Below are 23,547 nucleotides of genomic sequence, written 5' to 3' on the forward strand. Positions count from 1 at the left end.
GTCAGAAAAAAAATCTGGCTGCCACACAAACTATGAAATTAAGTTCAAGAGTGTTATAAACTTCAACATGTAATTTTTTCTAACATAACGTGGGTATTTCTGCTTTTTACAAAAAATACATTTTAATTTAAAATAGTTCCAAACTTAAAGTTTCAAGAATAGTTCAAAGAACTTCTGTACATTAAATGAAAAAATTATTTAACGAAAGACACCGTAAGAAAAATTCAAAGACAAGAACCACCAGGAAGAAGATATTTATTTTATACATATACACACATCAAAAAATGACTAAAATGTAGAATACTACTGTATACTGTTGACTACTATGACAGACAGACTTTAAGGTCATGCCCATGAACCCATCTCCTGGTGTTCCTGCCTTGAGTGTGTACAACCAATCCCCTCCGCTCCAGTGTGGGCAAGACCTGTGACTTGCTTGTAAATAACAGAATACAACGAAGTTGATAAAAGGGTCACTCTTGTGCTTACATTTTATGTATACATAAGATTCCTTCTTGCTGGCTAAGCTACAGAGACTTCCTTTCACTGACTTGGAAGAAGCAATCTGTCACGTTTTAGTCAGTGGGCATACTGGAGAAGCCACATGGCAAGAAACTGCAAGTAGACCCTAGGAGATAAGGGTAGCTTCCAACAAGAAACCAAAACCCTTAGTCTTGTAGATGCAAGGAAATTAATTCTGCCAATAATTTTAGGGAACTTAGAAATGGTTCCTTCCCCAGTTGAGCCTCATGATAAGATGACAGCTTCAGAGGACAGCTGGATTGCAGCCTCCTGAGACCCTGATCATAATAGTGAATTAAGCTGTGCCCAGATTTCTAACCTAAAGAAACAAAAATAAATGTGTCTAAGTAATTACCATTTATGGTCATTTGTTACACAGCACAGAAAATTAATGTAATTGTTTATTTGAAAATCATATAAATCATTATAAAAAAGATCAGCAATCCATCAGAACCACTGGGGAAATATATAAATATGCAAATTTGAGATAAAATATGGTGATCAGTAAATATATTAAAAGATACTCAACATCACAAGTACTCAAGGAAATGGAAATTTTAGAAGTCTGGTGTTAACTGTTGTTATTAAATATTGGTAAGGGTATATGGAAAGAGATATTCTTGTGTTGGTATCCATTAAAACTGGCTACTTTAGGACTTCCTAGGTGGTGCAGTGGTTAAGAATCCACCTGCCAATGCAGGGGACACAGGTTCGAGTCCTGCTCTGGGAAGATTCCACATGCCACAGAGCAACTAAGCCCATGTGCTGCAACTATTTAGCCTGTGCTCTAGAGCCTGTGAGCCACAACTACTGAAGCCCATGTGCCTAGAGCCCGTGCTCCACAACAAGAGAAGCCACTACAATGAGGAGCCTGCGCACAACAATGAAGAGTAGCCCCGCTCTCAGCAACTAGAGAAAGCCCGTATGCAGCAACGAAGACCCAATGCAGCCAATAAATAAATTAATAAATAAATAAATAAATATATTAAAAAAAAAAAAAACCGGCTACTTTATAGAGATTCAACTTCTAGGAATCTACCTAGGAAAAACATGTACACAGAAATGTACTTTCATAATTCCCCTACTAAAAGATATTTAGTGTGTTTCAAACTTCTCATAATTATAAGCAATGCTGAAATAAACAATCATTCCAACAATTCTTGACTTATAAAACTGATTTTGTTTAAAAAGCAACATGCTCAGGGTAGGTGGACTCTTCTCCTAGCCCTGGGTATAAACCATGCCTGCACCAAGCCAGGCATTTCTTCCTATTAATAATTGCTTTAAGGGTAGGAAAGATTTTGCTCCTCAACAAAAAGAGAGAGGGGACTTCCCCGGTGTAGTCGTTAAGAATCCGCCTGCCAATGCAGGGGACATGGGTTTGATCCTTGGTCCGGGAAGATCCCACGTGCTGCACAGCAACTAAGCCCATGCACCACAACTACTGAGCCTGCACTCTAAAGCCCACGAGCCACAACTACTGAGCCCTCATGGTGCAGCTACTGAAGTCTGCGTCTAGAGCCCGTGCCACGCAACAAGAGAAGCCAAGGCAATGAGGAGCCCACGCACCACAACAAAGAGTAGCCCCCGCTCACCGCAACTAAAAAGAAAGCCCGCACACAGCAACAAAAACCCAACACAGCCAATAAATTAATTAATTAATTAATTTTTTAAGAGATAGGTAAAAAATAAGGTATTTCTATTATTCCTTCCTTGAATATGGTAGTACAAAGTCACAGTACCAGTAGCCTTGGCAGTCATCTATTGATCACGGGGTGAAAAGCCTCAGGATGAAAAGCCAACATGCCAAGAAGAAAGAATGAAAGAGAAGAAAACTGGAAAAGCCTGAGTCCTTGATTGCTGTCAACTTTTTTTTAGTATTTATTTAGCTGTGCCAGGTCTTAGCTGCAGCACATGGGAATCTTTTAGTTGCGGCATGTGAGCTCTTAGTTGCGGCATGCACGCGGGATCTAGTTCCCTGACCAGGGATCGAACCCAGGCCCCCTGCATTGGGAGCACAGAGTCTTAACTGCTGGACCACCAGGGAAGTCCCCTGATTGCTACCATTAAGCCACCTCACCAGCCCTGCAAAGACCTACTTATTCAGATAATTATTTTATTGCTTAAATTACTATTACTTAGGTTTTATACTACTTGCTGCCAAAGTACTCCTGACTTCACACATAAGGAACTGTCATCATAAAATTAAAGAAAAATGTTCAATTTTCTTCTAGTACATACAACTATGTATACTGAAATGGAATAAACAAGTTTTTAAATGTAGAATTATAAAATTGACATTTTTAAAGTTTACCTGATAGATCCTTGATTTCATATTTTAGACAACTTTATCACTTGAAAGTTTTGACTACACTATGGTTAACTTTCTGGATGAAGACAGAAAGACTTCACTCTTGGGAAAAAAACATTTTTAATATTTATTTATTTATTTATTTGGCTGCACTGGGATCTTTAGTTGCGGCATGCTTGTGGGATCTAGTCCCCTGATGAAGGATAGAACCCAGGCCCCCTGCATTGAGAGCACAGAGTCTTAACCACTGGACTACCAGGGAAGTCCCCACTCTTGGAAAACTGAAGTTAAAAAATGAGAAATTATTCCTCAGCCACATTACTAGGTAACAATAAATGGCAAACCAATCAAATTTGACAAAATTAGCCAAAAAATTCAAAATATTAGAAATGTTATTTCCAATACAGATTTATATCCACTGTTGATAACAGTGAAACTGTCCCAAGTATATATTTTCTGTTTTATAAACTGTGCCATTGAGATACATCTTTTTCAATGATAGTCATTATGAATCATATAGCAATGAACTTCAAACGGGAAAAAAAAGAAATCACATCATTTAAACATTAGAATTTGGTGCTTTCACTGCCATGGCCCCGAGTTCAATTCCTAGTTGGGGAACTAAGATCTCGCAAGCTGCGCAGCAAGGCCAAATAAATAAATAAATAAACAAATATGTGCACATCTATTTAAAAAAAAGAATAGTATCAAATACTTAGGGACTCCCCTGGTGGCGCAGTGGTTAAGAATCCGCCTGCCGGGGCTTCCCAGGTGGCGCAGTAGTTACAAATCCGCCTGCCAGTACAGAGGACACAGGTTCGATCCCTGCTCCAGGAAGATCCCACATGCCATGGAGCAACTAAGCCTGTGCGCCAAAAAACAAAAAACAAAAAAAAAACAAAGAATCCGCCTGCCAATGCAGGGGACACAGGTTAGGTCCCTGGTCCCGGAAGATTCCACATGCCGCTGAGCAACTAAGCCCGTGTGCCACAACTACTGAGCCTGTGCTCTAGAGCCCGCAAGCCACAACTACTGAGCCCACGCTCCACAACTAGAGAAGCCACCACTCACCACAACTAGAGAAAGCCTGCACGCAGCAACGAAGACCTAACGCAGCCAAAAATAAATAAAAAAAGAAAAACACAAATATTTAGCTGACCTCTATTTTAAATACTCCAAACTTGGACTAGGGTACAGCCAACCTATTAATAGAGAGTTCAATATGAAATTCTTGTATGTAACTCTCTCATTAAGGAGTTACATAAAAGCAGTGACCAAAGCAACCAACAGAACAATATAAACAGTTTATATAGCCAGGTTTAATCAAGTGATCTACCAGGCATCTAATAAGTGAAAAACTACTGTCATCAATTGTCATCAGAACATGTTCAACAAAAATGACAGTGCAGGGATTTCTGTGAGATATAACTACAGCTAACATTTATTGAGAGCTTATTACACTTCAGACACTGGTCTAAGTGCTTTAAATGAATCATTTTATTCATTCCTCCCAATAACCCAGTGAAATATGTATTCTGTTATTTCCATTCTACGACTGATAAAACTATGGCAGAGATAAGTTAAATAACTTGCCAAAGCTCACACTGCTAGTAAAGAGTTCAAAGCCTTGGTCTGAACTCTGGCAGTCTGACTCTAGCATCTACATACACTCTTCACCACTAAGTTAACCTTTTCATCTCATACATTACTAACAGAAAAACTTTGTGAAACCTCCAGAAGAGACATTCTTAGCCCATAAACTTCCACAGTTTATGTCCCAAGGAGCTTCCATGGCATACAGTGTCCTATCCTCAAAGTTCTAGTTCAGTACCCTGTTCCAGCTGGTAACTGAGTATATGAGTGGGTAACTTTCAGGAGGATGAAATTTCAAAATGAGCCAATAATATGCAGGGTAATACATGTGACATCAGTATACAGGAAGGTGAGGATGCTCAAGATAAAGAAATAGCATATTTTCTTTTTAAGTATCTTCAAATAATCTACATTAACTGATAAACAATATAATCAAGTTAAAATTATCCATACCATTGTTTGATCGGTAAATTAAAAGTAACCTCTTGCCAGTGTCTCTGAGCTTCATAATCACCAAACATAGGAGGCTTTCCAGCACCTAAGATGAAAGGTAAAAAAAAAAAGCAAAATAAAAAGATACTTTAGTATATCACTGACTTTATTTCCTTATGAAAATTTTCTAAATTATAGAGGGAGTATAGGTGCAGGAAAAGAACACAGAAGTTAACCAAAAAGTCTGAGATGATGTCTGAGTCCTAGCACTGCTAGCACACTGAGTGATTGTGTGACCTTGAGCAAATGACTTAACCTCCTTAAGCCTCAGTACATTAAATACAGAATCAAAACTATCACCTAAAGGACTGCTGGAATAAAAAAAGATAATGAACTTAAAATACCCTGACAGTGCCTGGCATGCATAAACATTCAACAAATAGTGTTAACATGAATTACTTATTAACATTAAATAGATTTTGTTTTGGTTTGGGTTTTTGTTTTGTTTTTTGTTTTTCGGCTGTGTCACACGGCTTGTGGGATCTTAGTTCCCTGACCAGGGAGCGAACCCACACCCCGTGCACTGGAAGCATGGAGTATTAACCACTGGACCACCATGGAAGTCTCTTAATTAGTTTGTAATTAATTAGTTGATAATACTAATCATAAGATGTCCAAGTTTACTTTTACTTCATGAGAAAGACTGTCAACTATACTGTCCAATAAGTACCATAAAACAATAATAATAACAAACGTTGATATTCTACAAAGGGCTTTTACAAACTAAATATGAATAAATAACTTAAGGTCAAGCATAGAACCAAAAACAGACTATATATTACAAAGACATTGGTTAGGTCAGGCTTTGATGTCAAATGAGTTATATAAAAACTGCCAGTTTATAGCTTTTTTTATTTCAAAATTGCAAATAAGGGATAATGGCTCTTTAATGACTAACAACTGACAGTGTCTACTACATGCCAAATACAACAATGAAGTAGGTATTATTATCATCCCCACTTTACAGCTAGCAAAACAGAGGCAATAGTCACCCAGGTAATGAGTAGCAGAGTCTGGACCCCAGGCTGACTGGCTCCACAATCCATGTTCTTGGCTCCTACTGTGTATTGCCTCACAACTTGGTTAAGGTAGGTTGTTAACCTTAAGTCATTTTAAACGATACAAAGGCAATTCCATTTAGCAAACAGTAAACAACCACTATTTAGCTAGCAGCTGACTATAAAATTGTGATAAGGCCCAGATAGGTACAGTACAGACACAGGTTTCTTAACTAGCAAGTGAAAATCACATATAGTCAAAAATATTCATTAATCCATTGGGAAGGTGTGCCACATTGGTGAATGACATATTATCACTCACTGAACTCTAACTCAGATGTTCTCCAGCTTTGGAACACTACATTAAGTAGATTTTTTGCGTTTAACAGCTGTATTACACCCCTATTCTTTAAATGCTAGCGTCTCCACAGAAGGAAATACTCCCAGTAACATCTCCAAAATATATACACGTCGCGTGATTGCCACAAAGAATTCAGACACATGTATAAACACACACACACAAACCTACCACTGTCTCTCTCTTAGAAAGTCCCATATCTTGTTCATTTTTGCATTCTCAGGATATAATTGCACCTAGCAGATTCTCAGTGAATGATGATGTAGCAAGGATGTTAATATTTATCAGTATGATATAGCAAGGATTTTAAGTTCAAAAAGATTTGAATTTTTGAGTCCCTGATTTTCCACTTACTGAATGTGCAACACTAAGCAGTTTGTGATGGCAGACCAATTAATTACGCCAAGGCTACTTTAACACAATGCCCATATATTGGTTCTTGCCTCAAAACATCTTTAAGTTACTATTTGACACTTTGAAATTTCAAGCCTCTGCTCATGCTGCTTACTCCCTCTCCATACATCTTTTATCAACTCACATCCAACTTTTAAGAACCATCCCAACTGCCGAATTCTCCACAAAACCTTCTGTTATAAATTACAACATACTGATCATTAATTATTGACTTCTCAGAACTAACATTTATTAAGGGCAAACTATAGACATCATGCTTATATATATTATTTTATTATTCATTACAGTAGGTCTAACAAGCAAGTATTGAAATACTTATTTTCTTCACATTAGGCCAGGAATTGTCAGATTAAGGAAAAAGAATTATTAGCAACTGCAGCAGTGAAAACTTTAAGTACTTAGGAGCAAAATAAAATGCCAGGAGCTTTAGCTGTAACTCATTTGATCCTCAACCTACGATTTTACCAGCATTTTACTGATAAGGAGACTGAGATTGTGAAATTTTAAAATAATTTGCCCAGTGTCACGCAGCCAATAAGACACAGCTAGTAACATTCAAACCCATAGGCATTTAATCTCAATGCCTGTGTCCTTGTCAGAGAGTAAATAGTAGAGCCATGCTTTGAATATATGTAGAACCATGATTTGAATAGGAAATACAAGACAATAGACATAAAAAATAAATACCAAATTTGAAGTATATCAATTGTTTAGTAAATTGAAAACCTGTTACCACAATAGCTCAGAGCTATATCTCCTCCTTCTGTTTAATAAAAAACATACGAAAAAAAGCAGAATCAAAATAGGTAAGTAAAACAGATTTTTAAAAAGGAAAAAAAACACAGACTTCTCATAATACTTATATTTTCAGTATCATGTATTTTGTCACATGATTATATTATTGTCTAATAGCTACCCAAATAAGAACTTTTAGTTCCAATGGACATAGAATGCGATTTTCCAGAGTTCAAAGGAAACATATTGCTAGGCATATAGTACATACTTTCAGTTAAAACTTGCTCAATTAACTGAACAGGAGGAGGAGATTAACCTACAATTTTTTTTAAAAAGGAAAATAAAATAAAATAAAATAAAGAAAGAAAGAAAGAAAGGAAAAAAAAAAAAAGGAAAATAATTTCCCAATAAATTAACTTTGCCTGTGCATATTATAGATGTGTGTGTGTGTTGGGGCGGGGTGGAGGGGGACGTATGCTTTGCTTTTACAAATACAGCTATTGTCTATAGGGAAAAGGGAGTTGATTTTTATATTTTGTTTCTTTTGTTTTTATTTGTTTGTTTTTGGTCCACTGGGATAATAAAAGTCATAGAGGATCTTAAGTAACTTCCTATACCTGAAACAATCCAACTATCTAGATTTTCTGAAATTGCTCTAGACTTGTGGTCAACGTGGAAGAATTTATTACCATTCTCTAACAAATAGAAGAATGGATAATGACTCTCTTTAGGGTTGAGAAACAAGTTTCTATCCAGAGTCTGACCTACTTCAATAAATTCAGCTGACACTGGCTATGAAATTAGTACTTAAGTTCTTAAAACTGCTAAAGTGCCCTTAAAGCAACCCAGAAGGACAACCCAACTGTACCTATGGGAGCTTCACTTGGGAAGGGCAAAAAGGATTCCTTCTACTGTGATTAATTCTACAAATTCATTTACATGAGATTCAGAATTACATAAAGAAAACATATTAAAGTACATTTACAAAGCTTCAATTTTGTCTCATTATTAGGAAAAATGGGCTTAAGCACCACTTAAATGTTCATTTTATTCATTGCTGAACTACTCAGAATTATGTTAGAATTTAAAAAGCAAGTAGTTTCTTTGATAACAATACATACTAATTGCCTTTACACTGAAATTTTAAACATTCTAAGAGAAGGGAATTTGGCTACAATTTTCCATAATAATCCATCTTTTATATATTCTTAGTGAGTAAAAAAGAAACATTACAAATAACAATGGGTAAACTGAGAGAAACTATACAGTATGCACGTTTCCAAAGAGGAATAATGGACTATACTAAGCAAGTTCACCTGAGCTTCCTCACTCCAGTACTTAACTAATTACAATCTTAAAACAAAAACAAAAAGCAAACTAAAATAAGCATGTTAAAAACAAATCATAACCAAAATAAATATTTTAATTAATAGAGGGAAAAAATCTCAGTGGAATCACAGATGTTACACTCATTCAGTAATCCTCCCAGCCTCCTATGATACAGAAGTTCGTCACATGTGAATGCTAAATGTTATACTGTTTACGATGGTGTTGAGAACCGACAGAATCACCATTTTTCTTAGTATTTAGCATTTTTATTTTTCTCATCTGAAAAATGACAAAAATATATAACAATCACCTACAAAAGATGCTACAAATATTCTAATATGCAAGAACAACACTCTTCTTATAATCCACAAGTACTCTTGTTCTGCTGACTTTCTTAGAAGACAATTTAAGAGTAAGGTTTTTTTTTGAAGTATAGTTGATTTACAATGTTGTGTCAGGCTTCCTACGTGGCACAGTGGTTAAGAATCCACCTGCCAATGCAGGGGACACGGGTCCAATCCCTGCTCCAGGAAGATCCCACATACCACGGAGCAACTAAGCCCGTGAGCCGCAACTACTGAGCCCATGTGCTGCAACTACTGAAGACCACGCACCTAGAGCCTGTGCTCCACAACAAAAGAAGCCACGGCAATGAGAAGCCCACGCACCACAAAGAAGAGTAGCCCCTGCTCACCACAACTAGACAAAGCCCATGTGCAGCAATGAAGACCCAACACAGCCAATCAATCAATCAATAAATAAATTTATTAAAAAACAAAAAACAAAAAAATACAATGTTGTGTTAGTTTCAGGCGTATAGCAAAGTGATTCAGTTAAACATACATATATATCTATTCTTTTTCAGATTCTTTTCCCTTATAGATTATTACAAGATACTGAATATAGTTCCCTGTGCTATACAATAGGTCTTTGTTGGTTATCTGTTTTATATATATATAGTAGTGTGTATATGTTAATACCAAACTCCTAATTTATCCCCCTCCCCCTTTCTCCTTTGGTAACCATAAATTTGTATTCTCTGTCTGAGCCTATTTTTGTTTTGTAAATAAGTTCATTTGTATCATTTTTTTTAGATTCCACATATAAGTGATACCATGACATTTGTCTTTCTTCCTCTGGCTTACTTCACTTAATATGATCATCTCTAGGTCCATCCATATTGCTGCAAATGGCATTATTTCATTCTTTTTTATGTTTCAGTAATAGTCTATTGTAGATGTTCTTTATCCATTCATCTGTCAATGGACATTTAGGTTCCTTCCTCTGTAAATAGTGCTGCAATGAACAATGGGGTGCATGTATCTTTTCGAATTAGAGTTTTCTCCGGATATATGCCCAGGAGTGGGATTGCTGGATCATTGGTAATTCTATTTTTAGTTTTTTAAGGAAACTCCATACTGTTAAGAGTAAGGTTTAAAATAAACTAACAGGAGTCCCGTTGTCCAGATGAGGAAAGTAACTGAGTAAACTCAGGCTTCAGGAGAGAAATGTTAGAATAAGCAATGTATATAAGCCACAAGGATACAAAAGTATACTATATATGTGTTGTCCTCATTTGATTCCCATTAAGCATTTGATTATATACACTAGTAATACTGAAATGGTGTGATTTTTTAAAACTATATTATTTAACCCTATACTCTGATGTTTTTTTCAACTTTCTCTCGACATAAAGAGTGCAAAGAAAATAATATATCCATCAAAATAAGAAGCCTAAAGGAAAATTAGAAGACATAGGATTGCAAACTAAATAATGATCAGGAATAATACAGTGCTAAAGTAAGAAAAGGGAACGACTATCCAAAGGACCAGTTATGGATTGAAAGCAAAGGTAACACAAATTACATATTTCATATGACAGCTTTTAAATGGGCTTTTCCTCAGCCCTCTTTATCCCATTCCAGCTACCAAGTAACTCCCTCCTTCCATTCACTAATAAATATCCTAAAAGTTGCTATGTCCACTTATTAAATCCCATTTAGTCCTTTATGGTCTAGTAAGTAGGATGCTCACAACAGCCCCCTAGTGATCCTCTGTCCATTTAAAATTTTTATTCTATTTGTCATGTCTAGAACTTGACACTGTTGGCCAGTCCTTATTTCTTCAAATTCTCTATTTCCCTGGCTTCCAGGATTATAACTTCTCCAGGCTCTAATCCTACATGGTTTCTTCCCAGTCTCCTTTAATCATTACCCCTTCTCTATGAAGATGATCAGTGGTTAAATCTGTTTTCTTCTTGCACTACAGATGCTCCCAACTCTGTGGCTTCAACCATCATCTGTATCAACCTTTTGTAAACATCGAAATAACCTGTGGAGCTTTCAAAGATACAGATGAAACCAGTTTCCAGTAACATGGCAGACTCAGGAGGTCAAAAAAATACCTCCAGTACAGGAAAAGTATATCTTTTTTAATTACTTATTTTATATATCATTCTTATACAATTTTAACATATGGCTGAATTAGCAGCAAAATAAGAGAACTCCTTAGAGGCCAGAAACAACAAAAAAACTGTAGACCCAGAAGAGTAAGCATTTGTCCTGAGGGTATCCAATGATCTTCAACAGCCTTTATCCTAGGTACGGAAAAGCTCTATGCCATAAGTAAGGAGGCAAAACCTAGTACTTGAACAAGTAGGAATTCAATGTCAGAAAAATCTCTACTAGGATTAAAGCACAAAGCCTTTGAGGAGATGGTGAAGACAGTATTTATTTCTGCCTTGGCTCTTGGTAGTACAAGAAAAAAGAAGTCTCGTGAAAATTCTTAACCATAAGCCTGCACTCACCCAGTTTGGACCCTGAATTCACATCAAGTATTTGCCAAAGAAATCTTAAGATGAGAATTTAGTTTCACTTTTCTTAAAAGTGCCCCAGGTCTCTGGCAAGAGGCAACCCAAACTCTCCATGGAGAAATACACAGTAAACTCAGGCCTCAAAGAATTCCCACAATAAAAGTTCTAAGTAGGACTTCCTAGGTGGCGCAGTGGGTAGGAGTCTGCCTGCCAATGCAGGGGACACGGGTTTGATCCCTGCATGCTGCGGAGCAACTAAGCCCGTGCACCACAATTACTGAGCCTGCACTCTAGAGCCCGTGAGCCACAACTATTGAGCCCATGTGCCACAACTACTGAAGCCCATGTGCCCAGAGCCCATGCTCTGCAACAAGAGAGGCCACCACAATGAGAAGCCCGCGCACCACAACAAAGAGTAGCCCCCGCTCGCCACAACTAGAGAAAGCCCGTGTGCAGCAACGAAGACCCAACACAGCCAATAAATTAAATAAATAAATTTTTTAAAAAAGTTCTAAGTAACATGAGCTCACAATTTTAAAAAATCACTAAACTCTTGAAGAAACAAAATACCATGAGCAAGAGTCAACAACAAACAACAAACTATGAAATTAGACTGCAGGTATTAGAATTTTCTGATAGGTAATATAAAATATGTTTAGTATGTTTAAAGATGTAAAAGAAGACATTAAGAGTACTTTGAAGAACAAGAGATGATCAGAAATGATCAAGAAGATCAGAAAAGGAAACAAGTAGAAGCTCTGGAAATGAAAAATGTAATAGCTGAAATTTGAAAACTCAACAGAGAGTTAAAAAAACATTAAACACAGCGAAAGAGAAAAATAATGAACAGTAAGACAGATCTGATGATTATAAAGAAAGCAGTATGAAGAAGGGAAGTATAAGCAATCATGAGGTACAGAGGAGAGAGTGAAAAGACCCAGCGTATATCTAATAAGAGTTTGCACAAGGAGACTAGAAATGAGGGAGTTGCAATGTTTGAAGAGAAAACAAAGCTATGAAGTCAATGAGGTGAAGACATTGTTGTCTATTTTATTATCTGCTATATCACCTTTCCTTGGCACAAAGTGAGTGTCCTATGCATATCTGTTGAATGGTTAAAACAATAAAGATATAACATATATCTAACCAGAGTTCTACAAGGAAGAAAAACAATGAGAAGAGACAGTTGGCTGCACAGTTTCTAAACAGACAGAAGGTACCATTCCTTAGAGTCAGAAATCCCAGAAAATCCTAAAAGGATAAATTTTTTAATATCACATGTGGATATACCATGGTGAAATTGCAGCAAGAAAGAAAAGACTAATCACCTACTAAGGAATAACAATTACAATGACAGCTGATGACTGAACATAAGCAACAGAAACTAAAAAACAATGAGAGAAGATTTTCAAAGTATTAAGAAAAAATAACTGTCAAAACAGAATTCCATACCCAGAAAAAACTTTACAACAAAGAGCAAAATAAAGGTATTTTCAGACAAAAATAGAGTTTGGCCACAACAGACTCTCAAAACACAAACAAAAACACCCAAAAACAAAAACACCCTCCCAAAGATGTACTTCAGGAAGAAAGAAAATGATCTCAAAGGAAGATGTACTATGTAAGAAGGAAGGGTAAACAAAGAAAATGAGGGTAAAACTAAGTAACTATTAACTGTATAAAACAACAGTGACTAACATCTAAAATCATGAAAGAACTGAACTCCTAGGCAATAATACCATTTTAATTGGGGGCAGGAGGTGAAGATTTGTAACCAGAGTTAAAACATTCTAAGGTCCTATTGTTGTTCAAGAAGAGGATATAAATATGAATTTTAGATTTTGTTAAATTAAACATGCATCTGAAACTCTCCAGAGTAAGCCCTGAAACAACAAAATAAAGTATAGCTTCCAAATCAGCAGGGGAGAAAAAATGGAATTAGGGAGGGCAATTGGTTAGACTGATTTAAATCACAGGGATTCAGAGGTAGAGGGTAAAAGAACAGAAAAAGTTATACCAAGCAAAAATTAACCTAAAGAAAACTAGCAAAGCTATATTAATTTTAGAGGAAATAGACTTTAAGACAAAACCTTAGTGTAAATAAACAGGGACATGACAGTGATGTCATGATATTCAAGTCACAAGGAAAAAAATTCTAAATCACCTAATATAGATTCAAAATATTCAAACAAAAATTGACAAAACTACAAAAAGAAACCGCAGCTCTCTCAATAACTGGTAGATCAACTGGGCAAAAATCAGTAAGAACATAAGAAATTTGCATCAAAACAATTGATATTAAGTAAATGGATATACACAGACTATTAAACTGGAGAACATATATTTTTTAAGTACACACAAAACATTTACAAAAACTGATCACATACTAGGCCAAGTCCCAACACATTTCAAAAAATTAGTCCCATGTATAAAAATTCTCTTTCTACTATGCAATTAAATTTAAAATATCAAAAAGATAAATTTTAAAACCTAAATATTTAAAAATTTTAAAATATACTTCTAAATAACGCATGAGTCAAAGCATAATCACAATAGAAAGTAGAAAATATTACCTGTAGGGTAGTTGAAAGGAAATTTATAGCTTAAATGACTGAATTAGAAAGGAACAACTGAAACTTAATGAGCTAAAGCATTCACTGACCAGCTGACAAAAGAATAAACCTAAACATACTATTGAGAGGATAAGCAAAGCACAAATTATTTCTCTGAAAATACTAATAAAATCAATAAATGTCTAATAAGACTGATTTTTTAAAAATCAAACAACATAAACTATATTAGAAAATGAAAAGGAACCATAACCAGTTATACAGCAGAGATATAAAAGGTAAGAAAACATTATGGAGTTATTCTAGGAATGCAAGGTTAGTTCAATGCTAGAAAGAACAAAAACATACTCAATGATAAATTAAAAGCATCTATTAAAATCAGGAAAAAGAGAAAGATGCCTGAATCACTACTTCTATTCAACACTGTAATAAGGTCCTAGAATTAAGACAAGAAAAAAGAAATAAAAAGGGTAGCAAGTAGAAAAGAAATAATACTATTATTATTCATGGATCACCTTATTTTATACAGAAAATCCAAAAAATACTTTAGAAAAATCATTAGAATTACAAGCTTAAGAAAGCTGCCAAATATTTAAAAATCAACCACATTTTTATACCCCAGCAAAAAGCAATTAGAAAAGCAATTTTTAAAAAGATACCATCTACAATAGAAAGGAAAAAAAGATATTTAAGATACCTAGGAATACATCTAAAAAAAGATGTATAAGACTTTCATGTAGACAACTATAAAATTTTGTTGAAAGACATTAAAGAAGACTTACATAAATGGAGAAACATACCATCTTAATGATTAGAAGCCCTACTATGGTTACAATTGCCAATTCCCCCCAAATTAATCAGTGGTATAGAATATAATTCAATCAAAATCCCAACATGGTTTTTCATAGGACTTCAACAATCTGATTTTTAAAAAAGACATATATGGGGAATTCCCTGGTGGTCCAGTGCTTAAGACTCGGCACTTTCACTACTGTTCAGTCCCTGGTTGGGGAACTAAGATCCCGCCAGTCACTCAGTGCAGCCCAAAAATAAAAAAAATTAAAAATAAAAAGACATACACGGTATTAGCTTTCTATTGCTGCATAACAATTACTACAAAATTAACAGCTTAAAACAATATTCTTTTGTAATCTAATAGTTCTGTAGGTCAGAAGTGTGGGTGGGCATAACTTGGTTCTCTGTTCAGGGCTCACAAGGCCAAAATATGGTGTCAGCCCGTCTAGACTTTTATCTAGAGGCCTGAGGAAAGAATTCAGGCAATTGGCTGCAGGTCTGAGGTCCCCGTACCTTGTTGACTATCAGCTGAGGGCTATTCTCTGCCACTAGAGGCCACTCCTATTCCTTCTCACATGGCCCCCTCCAATGTCAAACCAGCAACAGTGTTGAGTCCTTATGATCTGAATGTCTCTGGGGTTCCCTTCTACTGTCAGCTGGAGAAAGTTCTCTGCTTTTAAGGTGTCATGTGATTACAGTGGGCAAACCTGGATAGTCCAAAGCAATCTCTCTGTCTTAAAGTCAACTATGTCATATGACATAACATAATCACTCTCAAATAGATCTCATCATTTTCATGGGTTCCAGGGATTAAGGCAGGACATCCTTGGGGGACCGTGTAAGAAATTCTTCCTACTACAGTATGAAAGAGCAAAGCACAGAGTAGCTCAGACACTAGTGAAGTGGAACTATCAGGTGGGAGAACTTTCCTCACAACATATCAAGACAATGTAAAATCACAGTAATAAGATGAGGCAGTAATGAACCAATGGATCAGAATGGAGAGCCAGAAACAGACTCTTGTGTATATGAAAACCTGATGTAGACAGAGCTGGTACTGCCAATTTATGGGAAAGGATGGACTATTCAATAAATGAGTTAAAACAATTGTTTTTATCCATGTGGAAAAATTTTTTTAAAGGATCCCTAGCTCGCATGTTATATATAAAGTTCAGTTCTAAGGAGATAAAGCCTTAAACAGGAAAGACAAATCTTACTTTTTTTTTTTTTGGACACGCCACGTGTCTTGCAGGATCTTACTTCTCTGACCAGGGACTGAACCCTCACCCTCAGCAGTGAAAGTGGAGCCCTAACCACTGGACCATCAGGGAATTCCCAAATCTTACAATTTTTAGAAGAAAATTTTAGAAAAATATCTTTGTGACCCAGAAGTAGGGAAGGATTTCTTAAAGATACAAAAAGCACAAATAATAAAGGGAAAAGATTAATAAATTTCATTATTTTAAAATCAAAAACTCTTATTCACCAAAAGACACCTTAAGGTGTGAAAAGATAAGCCATTACCAGGGAGACGATAACTGCAACTTGTACAAAGGTTAGCTTCCAGAATACAGAACACTTAGGGAAAAAATAAAAACCAAAATATAGAATACATAAGAAAAAAACTTATACAAATGAACAAATTACATAAGAAATATCACAGAGAAGGAAATGCAAATGACTGATAAACACAAAAGTATGCTCAATCTTCTAGAAATGAAATTCAAAATAAATAAATAAGTTCAGCAGTGAAGAAAATTAAAATTAAAATCACAATGAAATATCATTTCACACACTCCAGCCTGGCAAAAATTCAAAAGTTTAACACTACGAAATGCTGTGAAGAACGTGGAGTAACAGGAACCCTCCCACTTGGGAAGTACCTGAATACTAGAAAGGCTCAGGATAGACTACCTACATAAAACTTGCTCTAGGAATTAGCACAAATGATTTCTGGTTCATCTCTTGTACTTGCTTTGTTCTAGCTCTGAGGTTAGGTATGAGCTTAAAGAGAAACTGGACAAAATAGGATCTGCCTACTTTGATTCTAGCCAAGAAAAGAGAAGTCCTGCTATTGGCCCTGCCGAGGTCACCACAGGGCTGCATTGGAGAATGAAGCCAGGGCCTAACTCTAATAACAAAGTGTTCTCTATGACAAGCTGAAGATGGATTTACGTGTTCCTGTGCCTCCAGCCAAATTCCATCTCCCCAAATTCCCCCTTTTTTATATGACTAAAATGCACCCAAATCTTAACCAAAAGAGAATTCATTACCTTCCACCACTGAATCTGCCCTACCTCTCAGTTTTCAGTCTCAGTATTTCTAAACTTAGAAACCAGACTCATTCTCAAACTCTTCCTTCTTATTTATCCTTAAATTTATTGTATTGATTAATAAATTTATTAATTAAATAAATTAACGAATTAATATTATTTTATTTGTAATAATTTATCCTTATTTATCATTAAATTTTGCCGATTTTTACCTAATGTGGCTCTCAAATTTAGTCACTTAGTCCAGGCCCTCATCAACCCTTTCCAAGACCACTGAAACCAGCTCTGCATAACAACTTCAAATAAGCATTATAAACGTACATGAGGCCACTGCACATAGATGCTATCATCAGTCTCCCCACATTCTACTCCAAAAGCCAAGCAGCCTCTAAAGCTGTCTTCTTAAAAAACAAATTTGATTATGTGAATTCCCACTGGCTTAAAAACCTCTACTGCCCAAAAGATAAATCCCTCATATGTTACTCTGGCTCACAGTTTGGCTCAAATTTATTTCTGCCACCCCATCTCTTACTGTTCCACTTACCTTGCACCCTGTATTCCAGTCACACTTACATCCTCACCACACCTCAAAGAATTTCAACCTTTGTCACACTGTTTCCTCTTACTGGAATACTCTCTTCACCTCCTTTTCTGCCTAGTAAAATTCTTCTCTCCCCGTAGAACAAACTTTAATGTTATACAGTAAGTCCCCTACATACTAACAAGTTCCATTCCAAGAGCACATTCGTTAAGTCCAATTTTGTTCATAAGTCCAACAAAGTTAGCCCAGGTACCCAACCAGCACAATCGACTATTTAGTACTGTACTGTAGTAGGTTTATAATACTTTTCACACAAATAATACATAAAAAACAAACACAAAAAATAAAGAAAACATTTTTAATCTTACAGTACAGTACCTTGAAAAGTACAGTAGTACAGTACAACAGCTGGCATACAGGGCTGGCATCCAGTGAACAGGCAAGAAGAGTTACTGAAGGAGGGAGAGGATATGGGAGATGGTAGAGCTGAAAGATAATCAGCAATAGGAGACGGAGGGCAAGCTGCAATTTCACTCACACTTGACATTGACGGCACAGGTTCTGGTTCCTTGCTGGGTTCAATTCTACCTCCCTCTTGAAAAAACAATCCAGTGATATCTGGGTAATAGCTCTTTTTTTTCATCATAGATGACATGGTAGCACTGAATCGCATTCTGAGCAGCTGCTGCAACCTTCGTGTACTGTTCTACGTTCAGGTTCTGTGCCTCAAAAACTAACAGCGCCTCCTGCATCACGAATCTCTTCAGTTCTTCAGTTACTTCTTCCTCTCGTCCCTCTTCATCCTTTCTCTGTGCCTCCAATTCCTGGCACTTCTTAGCACTACCAGCTACATCACGACTGCTTTTACGCTTGCTTCCAGACATCCTGAGCTTGAAATAAAGATACTGTACTACTGTAATCTACATAGTACTGTAAAGTACATAAAAACACAATCACTTGTAGAGGATGTACACATGTAACAATGTATGCCAGATACATGAACTAACTTATGTGACTGGACATGTGAACACACATTTGCATCTTTGAAAGTTCACAACCTGAAGGTTCGTATGTAGGGGACTTACTATATTCTAAGCTTTTCTCATCTGAATTAGAAGTCCCTTGTGCTCCCAGTCTACTTTGTTTATATCACACTATATTTTAATGTAGTATATATCTACATGTCTGCCCTACCCACTAGACTGAGAACTTCTCTAGGGAAGTAAAAGTGTGATTCTGAGACTCAATTGCAATGTGGAGGGAGGTGGGTTTCCCCCACACATCCAGCAAGCAATTCTCTGGACACTACCAGATATCCTATATTTCAACTCAATTCTGACACTTATCTACTTGGAGATAGCGTCAGATCCCACAAGTTATCGGTTCAGTCCTACAAGACTACATCCCCCACCCCACCCCCACTTCAGACGCCAGTCTCGACCTACTGCCTACAGGTTGCAGGTTCCAAAGGCTAACTCCAACTCAGGATGCCAATCACAAATTCAGGTTATCACACGTACTTCTAACTAACAGGCTATATAGATGGGAGGTACCCACAATCTCCCTTTAGGTTTGATTGATTTGCTAGAGTGGCTTGCAGAACTCAGAGAAACATTTTAATTAACTAGATTACTGGTTTATATAAAAGGATATAACTCAGGAACAGCCAGATGGAAGAGATGCAGAGGGCAAGGTGTGTGGGAAGGGGTGCAGAGCTTCCATGCCCTCTCCAGGCATGCCACTCTACTGGCATCTCCACATGTTCACCCACCCAGAAGGTCTCCAAATCCAGTCCTTTTGGGTTTTAATAGAAGCTTCATTACACAGGCATGACTAATTAAATCACTGGCCACAGGCAATGATTCAACCAGTCACTAACCCCACTCCTCCCCTCCCCAGAAATCAGGAGACGGGACTGAAAGTTCCCACCCTCTAAGCATGAGGTTGGTTCACCCGGCAACCAGGCTCCATCCTTAAGTGGGGGTCCCAAAGCCACTCATTAACTAACAAAAGACAACTTTATCATCTCATTTAGAAAATTCCAGTGGTTTTAGGAGCTGTGTGTCAAAACCACGCATGAAGACCAAAGACATATATCTTATTATGAATCACAATAATACAGAAAGATACCATGTATTATTCTTGGTCACCCTAAAAACCAGACCTAAAGATATGATCACCAGCAAGACCTGTTTGTGCTGCACAGCAGACACTCAATAAATATTTTGGGGTTAAATGACCTGATGTCAGGATCAAATGAGAAAACAGTTACAAACCATTAATGTGTTGATTATCTTCCTACATTACTAAAAATAAAGCACAATCCATACATATTATCTCAATTAATCCTCACAACAACTCTGTTAAAGTACATATTAATATTCACACTTTGTAGAAGAGGTACACAAGGTTCATGGAGATTAAGAACCTTCTCCAAGATCAGGCAGCCAACAGGTGAAAGAACTAAGATTTGAACCCAAGTCTATGGCTGCGTTCAAGTAATTTTACTTCCTCAATATTCCTCAAGTTCATTTCTTCATCTTTCAACTAACTGCCTTAGCGCAAGACTTCTTTCTCAGAAGCCATAGAACAGGTCAAAGCACTGACTCTGGAATGAAATATAACTAATATTGGAGTCCTAGTTGTCATTTATTGGTTGTCTCATTTTCCATTTGTAAATTAGAAATAACACCTATCTTCTGTGGTTGCGGTATTAAGGAAAATGCTCACTGTCTAGCATTTGGTAAATACTTTAAAAACAGTAGCTCTTACTTCTATTATTATGATTGTCTCATTTGTCTCTTTACGTCCAATCTTCTTTCAACAATCATTTTTCATTACAATGAAGGTTATTTTTCTAAGACACAAATAATTTCCCGAACTAACTGTATAGCCAAATCTCTAGCCATCCCTCCCCATCCTTCTCGTTCCTTCTTTTTATGCTATCCAACACCAAACATTTATAACCATGCTCTCGTGCAACCTACCATGTCTTTGCACGTGTTCTGCTGTCTAGGAAACCTTCCCCACTTCATCTGCCTAGCAAATTCCAATTCATCCTTCAAACCTTGAACTCAAACATCATACTCTCTGAAAAGTTTTCTCCAATGCATCCCGATCACTCATTTCTCTGTTACCTTTGAACCTCACACACACTTCAACTGTATAATTATCACATCGTATTGTGACTACTTATCTACTAAAATGTGAAGACTTTAAGTATGAGACCCGTTAAGAATTTAGGTATTCACCTTGAATTTCTAGCACTTAGCATAGTGCCTGGAACATGAGAGGCACTATGTAAATAAATACTCACAAGGTTAAATTTAATCCCACCCCCGGCCTCCAGGACCACATTCCATCAATTCCCCCTGCCTTTCTCTCATATCATTTCCAACCTTATTCTCCACTGGTCTCTTCCTCTCAATGTAGTAACATGCCTTCTCTACCCTAAACAAAGAAAAAAGCCTCCTTTGATTCTTCTCCCCCTTTAAGTACTAGCTCATTTCTCTCTTCAATGCCTAACAGATAATTGTTTCTCAATTTGTCATCTTCCCAGTTAGAATACATCTTTGTTTTCTCATATCACAAAGCCCATCTTCTATTTAGCTCTTATACAAAGTCCATTTATTACAATTAGATGTTTAAGTGTATTTTCTTGACGATACCAATAAAACCTTAAACTCTTCTCTATGCCAGTCAGAAAACTATAAACTATTACCCAAAACTAAACACCTCAAAAAACAAACAAGGAAAGTGATTCCAAAAAATATTTACCTATCTTAAACAGAAAAATGTGTTACCTGAGTAAGAATTAAGAGAAACTGTCCACCGAACTGTTAGTCCTATTAAGACCACAGCTGTCATCAAGTACCATTTCTCCATATTTCTTCTTCAAATTTAGGGAGAGGAAAAAAAAATCAGGACCAATGCTGGAATACTTTTAACAGGCAGTCAATCCCTTCTTTTCTTGATCAGAGAAATGTTATCAATTCTTTGCAATTAGGAGTTTAAGAGGATTTTAAGCAATGCTTCCTTTCCAGTTGAATATTGATTTTTATGTCTATGAAGAAGTAGCCTGCAGGAAAAAATAAAAAAGATACCAAGATTTAGCTGAGCATAGTAACTACAACAACAAACCCATTAAACCAAATAAAAGATGGAGAGGTGGGGGAGGAGGGAGAATCGAAGAAACGGGATAATTTTAAGTTCTTTATTCTCTAGTCCTCTAGCTGGGAAATGTAACTCAAAATGTAGCTCTCCCTATTAAATGGGACTCAATATATCTAAAGATACAGTAAGGATCTGCTCTTACAAGGAAATATTTCTGAGTGAAGAAAAACAAAAGAGATATGTAAACAGTATGTCAGTTCTAAATAGAACATTTTTACCTACAGGTAAAAACACGACCACACACCAAGTGGGGAAAGCGGGGAGGGTTGGGGGGGAATGCACTGGGAGACTGAGATACCAAATTGTACACTCTAAATATATGCAGTTTATTGTATATTAAAAAAAAAAAAAGAACAAATAGTAAGAAACAAGATAATGAAAAAGGTGCAAATAAATAAATAAATGCAGTTTATTGTATGTTAACTGTATCTCAATAAAAGTTCTTAAAAAAAAAACCAAGACAACAAAGATTAACAAAGGGGTGATTTTATCTTTGGTACAGAGAGAAAGACTTTTTTATCTTTCTATTTAACTTGAGAAAATCTTCCACTAAAGTAATTTATGCAGTTTGATTTTTCTTTTCTTCCAAAATATACTTGCACTAACTACACCAACTTTCCATTCTAGAAAATGAACCTTTGCAAGAATCAATAAGAACAGCCTCAATTCTTAAGAGAAGAGACAAAAGCAGTAAAATACAATTAACCACTTACATGCTTCATTTTTTTTTTACTTCTTCCCTTGGGTTGCGGGTCTAAAAGTAAAAAGATTTGAAAAATCGTGGGCTATTTTAACCATAGGATATAATTTAATTTACATATATTCACAAAAATGCAATTAATATATAAATGAAAATTTTAGGAAAAAATTGGTACATTCTACCTACAGGTCAAAAAAGTATTTTCTTAGTTACAAACAGCAAGGGACAACTCTAGAACTAATAAGTCTAGCATCTCAATCAGGTAGAATGACTCGAAGCATTTAATAAGGCTATATGAATATGTTATTCAAATTTGGTTTATATAAATTCCCTTATTCTTTCCTCCCTCCTACTGCACCCACCTTTGATCATTTCACTATTCATCAGAAATTCTACCACAGAGGCAAGGTAGGAGGAAAAATTAAAATTAAATCACTTTCCAATGTTGATTTCAGGTTTAACATAATTTACAGGCAATTATAAACTTTGCAAACCCTTTTTTAGTCTAATTTTAAATGCCCCTTTTAACAACGTATTGCACTGTATATTCCAGAACTGCAATACAACACTCTATTTTCTGCTGAGGTATCAAGTTCAAAATTGACTTTACAAATGCTAATTCCTGGATTTAAAAATACAGCTTAACTAATATTCCATCTTGGAAATTTAAATCACTAATACAACCAAGTTAAATCAATTATCCACAGTTCCAGATGATCATATTTAAGTACATCCCCAAGAACCTTAAGTAACAAAAATAAGAGAACCAATGACACTTAATAATCATCATAAACTTAAAAAGAACATAATGCTTAACTAATGACATGCTGATCAAGTTTTTTTGTTTTTGTTTTTTGGCTGCACTGCACAGCTTGTGGGATTGAACACAGGCCCTCCGCAGTGAAAGCAGCAGTGAAAGCGCGGAATCTTA

The 23,547-nt window shown here is 36.2% G+C and overlaps 1 protein-coding gene across 1 annotated transcript in view; it reads right to left on the reverse strand.

Annotated features, from left to right (window-relative positions):
- The window catches only part of ALG6 (ALG6 alpha-1,3-glucosyltransferase), a 58,165-nt gene extending 35,497 nt beyond the window's left edge, over positions 1 to 22,668 (reverse strand). Inside the window, exons 1-3 of the mRNA XM_057717532.1 lie at positions 22,630 to 22,668; positions 21,547 to 21,821; positions 4,880 to 4,964 (exon numbers count right to left, since the gene is read on the reverse strand). Of these exons, the coding sequence (XP_057573515.1) occupies positions 4,880 to 4,964; positions 21,547 to 21,628 (167 nt within the window). The 5' untranslated portion in view covers positions 21,629 to 21,821; positions 22,630 to 22,668. The remainder of the gene's footprint in view (positions 1 to 4,879; positions 4,965 to 21,546; positions 21,822 to 22,629) is intronic.
- Between the last annotated feature and the right edge of the window lie 879 nt (positions 22,669 to 23,547).

Source organism: Hippopotamus amphibius, chromosome 1, assembly GCF_030028045.1.
Source record: "Hippopotamus amphibius kiboko isolate mHipAmp2 chromosome 1, mHipAmp2.hap2, whole genome shotgun sequence".
NCBI lineage: Eukaryota > Metazoa > Chordata > Mammalia > Artiodactyla > Hippopotamidae > Hippopotamus > Hippopotamus amphibius.